Genomic DNA, 14,220 nt, shown 5'->3' with positions numbered 1-14,220 from the left:
TAAAGTGATTTTAATTAACCTATGGTGTAAAGAATAATTCAATAAAAATTGCTAAAGTGCAATATAAAATGGCACAGTGACTTTGATGTAAAAATGAGTTTGCACTTTTTCAGCTTTATTTTGAGTAATGTTGGACAATTAAGACTGTAGTCCTTTTATGTCCTCCCATTTCAGCCAGCCTAAGTCATTGACAGATTTCATAGATTGAAATTCTACTAAATTTAACTTCTGTGTGTAATGACTTCTAGAAGTCTCTCAGTCAGCATTGCTTTCATACTCATGAGTACAGAGCCAGAAGGTTATTATCGTTAATGAAAACTTACGAAATAATGAAAACTAGGTGTGAAAAAACATTTTTGTTAACTGAAATAAAAATAAAAACGAGGCTTTACAAAAAACGATAACTGAAACTGTATTGTGTGTTTACAAAACTAACTGAAATAAACTAAAATTACAGAGAAAATATCTTTAGTTTTTGTCTTTGTCAATTTATTTCATACATAAGTCTAGTATTTTGAGTTTTTGAATCTCGCCCCTGACAAATACCCCATATTACAAAAAAAGACTAAAACTAACACTGAAACTAATAAAAACTAAACTAAAACTAAGCATTTTCAAATATTAAAAACTAAACTAAACTAGCAAACCCGCTTTAAGAACTAATTAAAACTAAACTGAAATTGAAAACAAAAAGTCAAAACGAAACAAAAATAAAAACTAATGAAAAAATGCAAAACTATAATAACCTTGCCCAGAACATCCACAATCTAGACTTAGAGGTCAAGCAATTGCACAGACACACAGTAAGGGACTCAATAAGTTTATTCAACAAAAAAAAATTAAACAGAAATAGCAGCACAATAAGGAATAAATAGTTCTGCACACATAAACGTTTCCTCAATTTACAAGTCATCTATGCAAGTAAAGCGACTGAAGTCCTTTTGTAAGTAAAGGTTAGGAGGGGCTCGGCTCTTCACGTGTCTTTACAGGCACGAGAAGTGATGCAGTGGATCAGCAAGAACCCTTTCAGTCCCAGTTGTTAATTCAATAACAATTCCAAAAAACAAAAACCAAGGGGGAGGGGGAGGGGGAGGGGGAGGGGGGGGGTTGCAGGGCATCTCAACAGCCTGGAATGGCCTCCTTTCCTACATCTCTGCACCGGCTGAGGCTACTTCATGGAGCTACATTCAACGGATGAAATGTTTGACTTTTTTTTTTGAACAAGAATTGTTAAAAGGCAAGTCTACTCTACTCTTACAATTTCACATCATTTGCCCCTGCAGGAAAGTCAAATGATTTCTGCCTCGAATGCATATACTGAATTTGTACTCACTGCCTTTTTTTTTTTTAGAAGGACATTTTGTGGTCGGCTTTGGTCACATGCACAAACACCAAGTAGATGACAAGGTTCCAGCCCTTCGGGTCAGGGTTCACTTTAGCAATGTCTTGCTGTACTTAACATTTTTCTCATGTAAGTAGTAAACTTTATTTGTATTGAATTTGTATCTTTTGTTTCAATGTTGCTGATGAAATGGAGGGAAATGGCAGGGGGAGGGGGGGGGAGGCAGTGGTAAGGAAGCCATGCTAGACCGCCCGAGATGCGCCGCGTCATAAAACCTCAAAATAGAAATCTAGATTTATTGCAATGTACAAGTTGCTGCGTCAGTCACAGCAGAACCGCCTCTGGATAAATCTCGCAAACAACCACCCGTCCCAAATGCTTTATCAGTTTAGCATACAGCCAAAACACAATGCGGCAATAATCAGCACTGTCTGCACCCGTTGTCTGTACAGTGTTTTATATTCCGAATCAGACATTTTCTCCCCTCCCAGTTCCCATTGGTCAGTGGGATTTGGTGGTCAGTGTGGTGTGACTAGGGGGGGTTGTAGGGATCGTTGTCGTTGCATGGTCCGCCGTCTGGAAGAAGTACATCTGAAAGGGAAAAAGGGGAGGATGAACGAATGGGAGGAAAGATAACACCATCCATCGGTGAGCGTGATAACATATGCAGGGTATCTGCAGGTTTCAGAAAAGCCAAATTTAAGACTTTTTAAAGCCACCCGGAACTGAATTTGACCAATTTCAAAACAGAAATAAAGAAGCAAAGCTGGAACAAGCAGCCTATTTCTGACTGAACGTGGATAATGAAAGTCGTGAAACTATAAATGGGCAGAATTAGGAAAAAAGACACCAGGAAATTAAATGTTAAGGGACATGAAATCCAGCTATGTTTAGTAAAGCAGATAGGATGCATATTGTCCTAATAACCCTGTTCTGTGTTAATCTAAGAGTGGACATGCAGCACAAGGGTGAAAAAAAGGACCTAGACATTTTAATAACTTTTAAGGCCTTAAATTCAGATAATTCATTTAAAGACTTTTTCAAACGTTTTAAGGACCAACAGATATCCTGCATATGTTGGTTCAAGGTTAAAAGAGAACAACTGATATCACCGTACATCCACTAGTAGGGCTGGGCGATATGGTTGAAATCAATATCATGATAAGCATAAGGATTTTTATCGATATCAATATATATCACGATATGGTTCATGTATGCAAAATCACGTTAAATAATCAAATTAATGTTCATCTCATTGAACCGAATGGTGATGTTAGGTGTGGTGTCAAACAAAACAAAAAAAGAGTTTTTAAGTTAAATTTGCTTGTCATCATCAGTTTAGACAGCAGAAATGTGTGTCACGATATCAAAATATCTTCATATCATCACGATATGATTCCACTGACAGACGATAAACGATAATATTGAATTATCGCCCAGCCCTATCCACTAGGGTCACTAACCTTGCAGCCGATGGCCAGCAGCGCGTGCAAAACCACTATGGTCACCACTGTAGCGATTGCCATCACCTTGGTGTCGTCGCGGACGACGGGCCAGAAGGTGAGCACCAGGACGGAGCCGGAGATCACCATGGCGACCATGATCAGGACCCAGCGCAGCCACTCAAACGGGATGATCCACAAAACCTGGACAGGACAGGAGTTGGATGTTGGTTACTGAAGTCCAGGCCTACTATACATGAATCATTCAGATTTCCGTAAAAGCATCAGAGTTAGATGGATCAATAATGTTTCTTACAAGCTAATTCTTTGCTCAAAGGCAGTAATGAATCCCAGAGTGATTCCTGCCCTTTTATCCATCATGATGCTGAGATCCGACAACAATTCCAGATCCATATTGGGGAGAGTATGAGAATCTGTGTATCATTCGTTCTTTTCATATTCAATTGAGAATCCAAAAATCAGAAAATGAAAAAACGATTCGTTATTCGTTTATGAATCTGATACCAAAACGTACGTATTTTTAGTTTCGTCTAAAAACACGTACTGTTGGCGAATTTGCTTCAAGCTTATCAAGTGCAACACAGGAAGAAGTCAATAACTTCCGGGTCACACAAATCGAACAAATTAAATATCAAAAATCAAGTTCGGCCCGTGGCCCGTTTTTTCATTTCCTATTTTTGACTTGAGCATAAAATCGAACGTACGAAAAACAAACCGTTATTTGTTTTTTGGTATCAGATTACGAATAACGAAATACCGAATCGTTTTTTCATTTTCCGATTTTTGGATTCTCAATTGAATATGAAAAGAACGAATGGTACACGGGATTTATGAGGACTCACCGAAGTGGGGATGTAGATAAAGAGGGAGTAGCCGTAGGCGCACACGGTCTCTAGGAAGGAGTAGCCTCCGACCTGCCTCTCGGCCCCTTGCCGCCAGGTCAGGAAACCCCAGATACCCATCGGCACCAGCCAGGCGTACATGAAGATCACTACTGCGGCTATCGTCACTGGAAGAAAGAAAAAGCAAATGAAAACGACGGCAAGGTTAGCTAGTTCCTGCTGTGTGCCAACTGGGAGAAAATTCCAATAATAATCCACATTTTCATATAAATAAACGACTGACCTCTGTGGAACTGTGGTCTGTAGTGGTAGCTTGGGTTTCCCATCTGGCTGAGGAAGGTGGACAGGTTCCCACTGATTGCCACTGAGAACACCAGTGTTACACAGATCCAGAATGGACCTACACACACACACATTTGTATTACTATACATATGAGGACTTTCACTGACTACATTCCCTAACTCCTAACCCTAACCTTGACCCTCTAACTCAGTGATTCTCAACCTTTTTCATATCAAGGACCCCTAATTTAGTCCACATTAGAGCTACAAACCCCCATTTGATGAGATTTTGTCTCTCAAAGGCAAGGCAAGGCAAGGCAGCTTTATTTGTATAGCACGTTTAATACACTGGGGCAATTCAAAGTGCTTTACAGGGTGATAAAAATACAGTAAAGGTAAAAAGTGCAAAAATACAGACAAGAGATACAAAAGATAAAAGACTTAAAAGTAAACTAGTGCAGTTCAAATCAAATGAGATAGAAAGATGAAAGAACACAACAAATACAGCAAATACTTCCACTTTTAGATGCACATTGTGAGTGAACCCATATGTTTTTCTGTAAAAAAAAAAAAAAAAAAATCTGAGAACCCAAATCTGAGAATGTTTTTATCGACAGATATGATTTCGTCCAAAATTGCATGACTATCTGTATTGTAAGTAGAGAGATAACAGTGAAAATATGATCAAAACAGTCATTCTTATACATTCCCTAATTGTGTTCACTTCTTGTAAATGAAATAATGGTGAAGTTTAACAATTCATCAATTTGCTGGGGACCCCCTGGAACCCCCTCAAGGACCCTTGGTGGTCCGCAGACCCCACGTTGAGAACCACTGCTCTAACTAACCTAAACCTGATCCTAATTTTAACAATAAACCCAAGTCCTAATCCTAAACTAGCCCCTTAAAGAAGTGTGGAGCAGCAAAATGTCCTCAATTTGTAGGATTTTTCTAATCTTCCTGTCCTTGGGAATTTTGGTCCTTATAAGTATAGAACTACAAGAACACAAACTCTACTCTAACTCTAACTCTGTGCTCTAAAATAAGACAAACCTGAGTACAACCTCTGCCGTCCAGGAGTTACTGAGATTAGAAATGAATATTAAAGCTGAATCTTCCTTCACCAATTCTAAGCGTTAAGATCAATGACTGTTCTGCAAATTTTACCAGCATACTAAAAGTAGAAAAATTGAGTTCCAAGGCACTCACAAAAAGGGAAAAAGCCTTTATTAAACAGGCTGCATTGTGGCTTCAACTGACATCACATCACATGATTTCAGGGTACTCCTTAAATTCTCCTTCCTTTGAGGGTTGCTTAAATCAGTGGTTCTCAACATGGGGTCCGGGGACCACCAGGGGTCCTTGAGGGGGTTCCAGAGGGTCCCCAGCAAATCATTATTTAATTTACAAGAAGTTAACACAATTAGAAAATGTAGAAGAATGACTATCTCTCTACCTACAATACAGATAGTCATGGAATTCTGGACAAAATCATATCTGACAATAAAAATATTCTCAGATTTGGGTCCGAGAGACAAAATCTCATCAAATGGGGGCCCGTGGCCCTAATGTGGACTAAATTAGGGGTCCTTGATATGAAAAAGATTGAGAATCACTGCCTTAAATTTCACACAGCTGCCATTTGGGGGCGCCAAAGTGCAAAAATTGCACTTTTTAATTGACACTTTTAGTGTCGGTGGTGATGGATTAAATGACTTGAAATCCAAATCCAGGCAAAATCAAATAGAAAAATAAGTTCATATGGCCCTATTAACTTACCATATAGATCTGGGTTACTTCTAAGGTGGTGTTTGATAAAGTTCCTCCCAGGTAATGGCATCACCGACCCCTTAACTCTGTCCAGCACCTGCATCAAATGAAAGGGTGTCAACCAAAAGAAACCAGGGATCTTCACAATGACAACTGATAATATTCATTCATATGGGAACACCTCGAAATTCATTTTCCTACGCTTGGGTTATTACAAAATCATACTTAAAAAGACGCATGGTTTAAATGCACAGTTGCAGTAGAAAGGGTGTGTTTATATAGAGGGTGTGGTTGATGCGTACCTGCAATGTGTCCACATTGAAGAAAGACTGGTAGTACTCAAAGGTCCAGAAGCCGCTGGTTGGTTTCTGTCCTCCTAAGAGCTGGGAGAGTCAACTATCACAATTAACTTGACAGTGATATACTATTCAAACCATAGACTGTAAAGCTTCCAACACAAAAATAGGGCCAAACATCTCAATAATGTTACAAATTATGACTTTGTCCTCATCAGGACAGAAAATGTAGTAACTTTCCTCACCTCTGAACTCTCCTCAATACCCTCCTCATCCTCTGACAGGTCTAGTTTGACGTCCTCACCACCTCCTCCTCCTCCTCCTCCTCCTCCTCCTCCTCCCGGGGGGGCGGTGCTGGAGCTGGACATACTGAGCGTGGAGGCTCCTGGGTCCGCTGACAGCAGCTCTGCCGCTTCCTCAAACTCTACACACAGGAGGAGGGCAAGAAAGAGAGCCAATGACATCTTAGTAGTGGTAGAAGTGACAAAGAATGGTCTACTGTTGTCAGATGTTGCCAAATAGAACATTATTTGATTGAATTGACCATTAACTGCTTTTCACCTGTTATTGTCCACTGTGAAGTGATTCAGTGCAATTAGTTACAGTGCAATAACTATATTCTATATTTGATTCTGATCTTATCTTTTTTTCCCTGCTGTTTCTATTTGTTTTTGAGGGGAGTTTTATATACTTTTTTTTTATATATACTGTTTTTATATACTGTTTTTATTAGTTTATATTGCGTTTTATTCTTTCTGTCTTTTAACAAAGTACACAAGCAACCACTAAGCTAAATTCCTTGTATGTGCAAATATGCTTGGCCAATAAAAGGATTCTGATTCTGATTCAGGCAGTCATTAAACATGGCCTGTGTAGATATAGCATAGTGGTTAACTGGTTGTGAACACTGCGGTACAAGAAATGTCCTTGCTCTTTATCATAAATGACTTGTACCTTACCTGATTAGTTCAAAACACCAAAGATCTGACTTGACTAAGATCCATATTACACAAACACTTGAATATCAGAGGAAGAGGCGGCAGCAATAGGCTACATATTAAAACAACAACTCTGAAAGCTTAGACGGAGAGCAGTTATATTATATCTGAATACCGTGTATTAAAGCTAGCCAGAAGTCCTGTAAGTTGACATCAGTAAACTCAATGTCTTCCTTCTTAGTGTGTGGTGGGTGGGCGGAGAAGATTTCCTTCCAGCGTCCATAAATTTGTGCAAATAGGGTGAATCTACTGCGTCTCAATTAGAGGGGATGGGACCCTCTTCGGAGTCATTCCTATGTCCCCAGTGTCCTATGTTCCCCAGATTTATATGGCACATAATGGGAACATGACAAAGGGTCCTATGTTCCCCAGTTCTACATATGTGCTCTCCCAGGGTCCTATGTTCCCCAACATTCTGGGTAGTTTTGTGGATCAAACCCAACCCAAACAAGAGTTTGAGTCAAATTTTATCCACAGAACCACCCAGACTCTTTAATATTCTCTGCTGGGTCAGATTCGACCCGGAACACCACAGATGTAAAATTTTGATAACCATTGGTTTTGTTGTGTTTATATAGCTGTTTTGAAGCCTTGTTCCAATAAAAAAAAATATATCACTAATATAAATATAAAAAATATAAAAAATATGAAATATTTTAACTTGAAATGGGTCAAATTTGACCCGAACACAATAGGAGGGTTAATGTTTGTTAACAGAATATTGAACTGGGGAACATAGGACCCTGGGAACATAGGACCCTGGGAACTTAGGACCCTGGGAACATAGGACCATGGGAACATAGGACCCTGGGAGATTTAGGCTGATAAGACGGCTGTTTTTTTTTTTCTTTGCATAAACATCTTGCCTAGAGCAGCTTTAAAGTGCACCAGCAAGTCTGGAGATGAAAGAGCAAGGAGTGCCCATGGAACATAAGATATGTAGGGGGGATAGGAGAGGAAAGACAAAGGAAAAACAGGGTAGAGAAATAAAGAAGCTGAAAGAGATGAGGGGGTCGTACCACGGTGAGGACAGCTTTTGTGATACATCAACAGAGACCAGAACATTATGCGTGAATGCTTTGAATTCTGGGACGCTTACCTTGGAATGTTAGCTCACTCGGACTGGCCATCGCTGCACTGGATAAACAACAACCTCATGCAAGACCTAGGAGAAGTTTGAGAGCATATCTTAGTCCGTATCGGGGGCGGTCTTACCATTAGACAAAGGTAGGCGACTGCCTTAAGCCCCATATAAGACAAGAATAGAGCCAATATAACCGTGTTTCCAAGCTCAGCCCACACTTAAGGTAATGTATAGAAAGGATGGCTTGAAAACAGTGAACGTTGGGACTCAGGGGGCCCCATATTTGCCTTTGCCCAGGGACCCCAAATCACTAAGTCCGCCCCTGGTCCGTATATGTAACAATACGTTCTAACATATCTTAGAACAAGTCACCGATATAACAGCAACGTCGAGGCGAAGCGTCAGCTCATTGCCAATAAAACATATGTTACCGAGCTGCAAGTTAATCTAGCAGGAAATGCATTTGTTTAAGCTGTCATTCTCAAAACTCAGTCAGCCGGATATAACCACCAAAAAGCAATTCTGCTGGTATTTGTCACGCTTTGTTTGTCATGAGCAGAAAAGCGTGAGTTAACCAACCTGTCCACAGCAGGAACTCCTCTGTCCGCAATGGTGATGTGACAGTAGCACAGGTATTAGCAGTGCTGCTTTACAGTATCAGGAATGACAGCTAATGCTAGCAAGTCTACATGAACGCTAGCACTCTATTATTTCCGCGTCTGTTTAAACATGTAGATATATATCAACACGACCGCTGTAGGTTAGCTAGAGCAAGAATTTAAATTGATAGATAATAATACACAGCTAACGTCTCTTTCTCCCACAACTACTGATAAAGCTAGCATGTCTTCCGGTACACGTCACCGCGTACACGAAGCTGTGACGTGAGCGAGACACGTTGGAAGGTTTATTTATTAGGTATTTTTGGCTGAGGTTGAGGGCGGGGGAGTTTTGACTTCTGTGCAGCAGCAATGAAAGGTGGCCCGTTTATGTTAATTTCTGTAGCCTATGTAGTCCAAAAATGGTATTTCACATTTTAAATGTAGAGGTGAAAATTATCAAAATGATTAGAACAAATATTAGCATATAAAAACCTTATTTGAATTGGATAGTTGTTGTTTTTTTTCTTAATAATTGCTAAATATTTTTCTAGTCAATACTGAGTGCTGTGTGGAGTTGTATGAATGTCGCTTTTATTCTGAAAAGAACTGACCGGAAATCCTGTTCTTGTTCCGGCAGGCGTATCATAGCTTTTTATATTCATACCAAAGGGCTGTGTAACATACACTACCTAATTTGCATTAAACATAAAAAACGCAATACATAATTTCATAATTTACGTTAAACATAATACACAATCTGCCATGCTGCCCCGAACAGACAGCGACAAGAAGCGGAACGTCAGCGAGATAGAATGTTGTTTCTGCCGGAAGAATAACACCGAGGAGTCATCTATTATGCGCCATTTTGGCTCCATGTGAGTTCTGCTCGCCTTCGTGAGCACCGGGATGCCTTATCCTGGGTGAAGAGTGACCTTCCGAGGAGATAAATTCGGTGAAATGGCTGCTTCGTGGGTGACGAGGAGGCTGTTCTGTTCTGCTGTGGCAGAAACGGCAGCTCCGGTCAAAACCGGCCGCTGGGAACGGCTGAAAAACAGTAGAGCGGGTGAGAAACCGAGTCTTACCTGCATGAATACCGAGGGCTTTGACACTACAGGCCGGGCTAAATAGCATTCGTTGATGCTGCAAATGTCATTCTCGCTAGCAGAGAGCGAACGTGTAATTTGACATGATAACAGAGGTTGGGTTATTTACTTTTATTGGCTTTATCACACACGGCAGTATTGGTTCTCAATCATGTGTCGAATGTGTTTATCTCAAATGTTGTATGTTGTCCCCTTCATATAAGGTGTGATGCTTGGTGCAACTATGTTCTGGTAGCTTGTCACATACCTTACTGGTGTCATGGAGGTTTTCATTCCAACCAAACACTACAGCAGCTGTGTGAAATCTGTTATGTGCAGTGATGGAAGAAGTACTGAGATGTTTTACTTAAGTAAAAGTAGCAATACAACAATGTAAATATACTCCATTACAAGTAAAAGTCCTGCACTCAAAATCTTACTTAAGTAAAAGTACATAAGTATTGGCAGCTAAATGTACTTAGAGTATCAAAGTAAACGTACTCATTATGCAAACTGTCCCCATTTAGAGAGTTATATTTTTCATAAATATTTGGAATATTAATACTGATTTATTGACATACATGTACATGTAAGCAGCATTTTAAAGTTGTCAACGTGAAACTAATCTTAACAATTTAGCTATACTTTTGGGTAGTCTAATCTATAACAATGCTATTTTATAGTTATTTTATAAAGATGATCAAATGTTTTAAATATAAAATATTGATCTGAAAAGTAACTAGTAACTATAGCTGTGAAATAAATGTAATGGAGTAAAAAGTACAATATTTCCCTCTAAAATGTAGTGGAGTATAAGAACAAAGTAGCATAAAATGGAAATACTCAAGTAAAGTACAAGTACCTCAAAATTGTATTTAAGTAGTACTTGAGTAAATTTACTTAGTTACTTTCCACCACTGGTTATGTGTGTGATGCAATGCTTTTTCAAAATGGGTTAGGTTTAAAGGTATTTTAGTGTGTTCCCAGTCTAAGCCAGGTGTCCAGTGTGCAGGTTTTCATCCCAAACAAACACTACAGCAGCTCAGTTCCTCCTCTCTGGTTGAAGGTGTGTTAATCAGTGAAAGGAGCTGCGGTGGTGTTTGGTTGGAATGAAAACCTTCAGACTCCTGCCCCCCCCCCCCCCCCCTTCGCGACACCTGCTTGCAAATCCCAGATCTAGGTGTTTGTTCCTTGCATTGACAAACCAGCTAACATCCTTTCCCTGTCCCTCTGCGTCCTTCTATTTCCTGTTTTTTTTTTTTTTTTTTCTCAGGCGTGTGGTTTCGCAGCATGTGCTCCGACTACAAAGAGGCGTGTCGGGAGGTGGCGGTCGGCGCCTGGGAGCGTCCGGTCAGAGCCTCGGTGTACGCGGCCCTCCTGGGCGGGGTCTGGGCCTGCTTCGAGACCAGGCCCGACGACGCCTCCTTCGACGAGGCCCTGCTGGAGCGCTCCAACCGGCTGGGCCTGCTGTCGGCGTGGATCCGCAGCTCGGCCTCCGACGGCCACGTGCAGACTCTGGTCAAGCTCCGCAACGAGGGCCGCCTCCGCCACCTCAGCCTGGGGCCCCTGTCGCTGGTGTACCGCGCCGACCACGACCCGGAGGCCAGCCTCTACGAAGCCCGCTGCTCCGACCTGTCGCCGCCGTGGAGGGAGCTGCCCGGGCGGGTGCTGGACGTGGGCTTCGCGGGCCGCTGGTGGGTCCTGGACTCGAAGATGAAGGACTACGACGTCAACGAGGACGAGTTCAAGCACCTGCCCGAGCACATGCAGGCGGCGGCGGCGCCCGGGGCCAAGGAGGTGGAGAGGAACGAGAGCTTGCACAAGGATTCGTGGCTGCCGCTGGAGATGAAGGAGGAGGAGGAGGAAGTAAACGCAGCCGCGGGAAAGCAGGACGGTGTCGTGGAACAAGAGCCAATGAAATCACTGGAAGAAGAGCAGACTCCTGCTCAGGCAGAAGCCTAAGTGCTGTGGGAACCAGTCATTTCCTGCCTTGGACACAGACTTAATTTATGATCAGATTATGAACTGTGCGCAGAGAAATGAGAGAATCTATGAATAGCAGAGGTGGGGACTCGAGTCACATGACTTGGACTTGAGTCACAGTTTTAATTGCTTGAATCTTGATGCAAGAGAAGACTTGAGACTTGACTTGACTTGGGTTCTGGTGACTTGGGACTTGACTCTGACTTGTACTCTGATGACTTGAAAAGGTTTCTAAAGTCTTGACTTGAGATCTTGTGTTTGTGTAAATGACTCAGATTGAAAGTGATGAGATTTGTTCCAGCAGATGACTGAATTTCAATTCTGTTTTCTGAATTTGTATGGAATGATTTAATTTATTGAAGTTGAAACTGATTATAGAAATCAAACTCATGATGCTCTTACCAAGTTTTTATCCTATTAAAACCATATTGCATTGAAAAGTCCTAGATATTTAGTTTTCTTGACGATATTAAATTGATACTGGACTGACATGACTTGGTAATCTTCATTTAGACTTGAGACTTGTGCCTCAAGACTTGAGACTGACTTGGGACCCAAGCAAAGTTGACTTGGTCACACCTCTGATGAGTAGGCAGAATTTATTCGATTTTGTCGACACAAGAAGTATAAAAGCACGTCAAGGTGTATCTTCTGTGGATTGGAAAGGATATGAGGTTCCCAGCAAAAGCCTGTTGATTTTTATGGATTATAATGAAATATGATTATAATGGAGCAAAGCCTGATCTCTTTGTGAAAAAACATGTTTCTGTAAGCAGTGAACAGTACCATGTTTGCCTCAGTCTGGACAATGTTACAGAAAAAAAGCCCAGTCAAACAGAGTTGCTGTGAAATCTGGATGAATAGCCTATATTAAATGTGTTATTTTCAAATGTATTATTGTGATTATTTGGTTTGAGCATGTACTAGTTAGTACTACTTTTATTTAAAACAGTATATTTATTGGTGATTTAGGCATGCATGAAAATTCCAACCCTTCATATGAAACTGTCTTTCTCTCCCTAATGGATACAAGGATACATGGATACAAAATGCTGTTTCATTGCGGCTTGAATGGGACAAATTCCCACTCTGAAACTCTTCCACTGATAGATCTCATCAATCTGTGATGTTCAGTGTATTCCAGGTGTTTACTTTTTCTTTACTTTTTTGTTGCATCCACTATTCACTTTCAGTTCAGAAAAATACACCACCAAACAACAAAATGGACCCAGATTTGCAAGTTACATCACCACTAGCTGTTTTTTTTGTGTTTTAGGGTGGATTTTTTCCTTTAATACCATGACAGCAAAGAGTAGATCAATGGTTCTTATTGTGTGGACTGGCTTCTCCAATAAGCTGTTTGTCTGTGGAGAGGTGAGTCAATCACTGCTTATCTTACGTCCTTTAGAGGATTAGAGCAATGCAGGGTCACAGTAGCTGTCTTTTTTTTTTTTTTTTTACCCATCTTATTCCTCTTTCGCTTTGCTCTATTCTTGCATCCCTCTATCGTCTGTCTCTCTCTCTCTTTCCTAATTTTGTCTACCTGCCTTTTGTCTACCTCGCCTTGATGCAAAGGCAAAGGCTTTGGAAAGAAATTCATACATAGGATCAACTTCACTATTTATATTTGTCTAAGAAACACATTTCAAGCATTTAAGCAGAAGCCTTTAGATCAAAATGGCTTTAAGAGAATGAAGAACATTCAATCAGGTGTATCCAAACTTTTGTATATCAGATGTACAATATACAAATCTGCTTCATGAGAAGCCACTTTAGTTTTATTGGAACGCTATTTATTTTTGGAGTTCAAAAGTAAAAAATGTCAGGGGGTACAGCCAATTTACAGTTAGATTTAACAGTTTTCATTGCCACTGCAAGATTAACTTCAAAATATTCAAATTTAACCCCTTACATAATGTATGCAAATCATTTTGACTTATTTATAGGAAAGTAGGTTTTTGAAAAAGTGCCCATTCCTATGAAATACAATAAATAAGTGCTATAAATAAAGTATTTAGGGCAATTTGACATGCATCTTTTTCTGGGTGGTGAGATTACAACTCTAGTTTAAAAATGAATGCCATCTTAAAGCCATATAACAAATATATATAGATATAGGTTACATTCTTGTGGATTTTGAATTGCATTTTAAATCCATTTTGGTTCGAATTTTTTCCCCCTTTTGGAAACCTTATTTGTCATTGAACCTCCTTCATTCTCATCAGAAGGCATTCACACTCTCCATCCATGCATGCTTATACACCAAACCCATGCTTCTAGATCAGTGTGGTTAGGGGGAAAAAAGAGAAATGGGGGGGGGGGGGTAAACAAATCTGAACTTTACATTTCTGGTTAATCTTTAAAATCTGTACCACAGCACATAACAGTAATTTGCTTTGTGAAGATCAAGTCTTTCTTCAATCCATTGTACCCTTCATTTCCTCCATTCAACTATTAAATGATAATCCTAGGTATG

At 40.3% G+C, this 14,220-nt stretch overlaps 2 protein-coding genes across 2 annotated transcripts; one reads left to right on the top strand and one right to left on the bottom strand.

Moving 5' to 3' along the window:
• Positions 1-804: 804 nt before the first annotated feature.
• yipf2 (Yip1 domain family, member 2) lies at positions 805-8,903 on the bottom strand. The gene is made up of 9 exons (XM_071532632.1): positions 8,657-8,903; positions 8,093-8,158; positions 6,241-6,419; positions 6,002-6,082; positions 5,709-5,796; positions 3,931-4,047; positions 3,648-3,814; positions 2,806-2,988; positions 805-1,933 (listed from the first exon to the last, which is right to left on the bottom strand). The coding sequence occupies exons 2-9, from the start codon at positions 8,121-8,123 to the stop codon at positions 1,844-1,846; spliced, it is 936 nt and encodes a 311-aa protein (XP_071388733.1). The 5' UTR covers positions 8,124-8,158; positions 8,657-8,903; the 3' UTR covers positions 805-1,843.
• Positions 8,904-9,577: 674 nt separating this feature from the next.
• On the top strand, positions 9,578-12,604 carry timm29 (translocase of inner mitochondrial membrane 29). The gene is made up of 2 exons (XM_071532634.1): positions 9,578-9,742; positions 11,035-12,604. The coding sequence occupies exons 1-2, from the start codon at positions 9,637-9,639 to the stop codon at positions 11,721-11,723; spliced, it is 795 nt and encodes a 264-aa protein (XP_071388735.1). The 5' UTR covers positions 9,578-9,636; the 3' UTR covers positions 11,724-12,604.
• The last annotated feature ends 1,616 nt before the right edge of the window (positions 12,605-14,220 follow it).

This window comes from Centroberyx affinis, unplaced genomic scaffold, assembly GCF_046629955.1.
Source record: "Centroberyx affinis isolate AG114_WGS23_722 - 3 ecotype Tasmania unplaced genomic scaffold, CSIRO-AGI_Caff_v1 ptg002228l_1, whole genome shotgun sequence".
In the NCBI taxonomy this organism is placed as follows: domain Eukaryota; kingdom Metazoa; phylum Chordata; class Actinopteri; order Beryciformes; family Berycidae; genus Centroberyx; species Centroberyx affinis.
The sequence above is the reverse complement of the archived record's forward strand: the minus strand, read 5'-3'. Positions and strand labels throughout refer to the sequence as shown.

Bases quoted from the DNA above. Each gene is read 5' to 3' on its own strand.
- yipf2 (XM_071532632.1), bottom strand. From the start codon at position 8,123: ATGGCCAGTCCGAGTGAGCTAACATTCCAAG. The intron at 2,989-3,647 runs GTGAGTCCTCAT...TGTCCTGTCCAG, and splicing joins TTATCTACATCCCCACTTCG to GTTTTGTGGATCATCCCGTT. The intron at 1,934-2,805 runs GTTAGTGACCCT...TTTCCCTTTCAG, and splicing joins TGCTGGCCATCGGCTGCAAG to ATGTACTTCTTCCAGACGGC.
- timm29 (XM_071532634.1), top strand. From the start codon at position 9,637: ATGGCTGCTTCGTGGGTGACGAGGAGGCTGTTCTGTTCTGCTGTGGCA. The intron at 9,743-11,034 runs GTGAGAAACCGA...TTTTTTTCTCAG, and splicing joins GCTGAAAAACAGTAGAGCGG to GCGTGTGGTTTCGCAGCATG.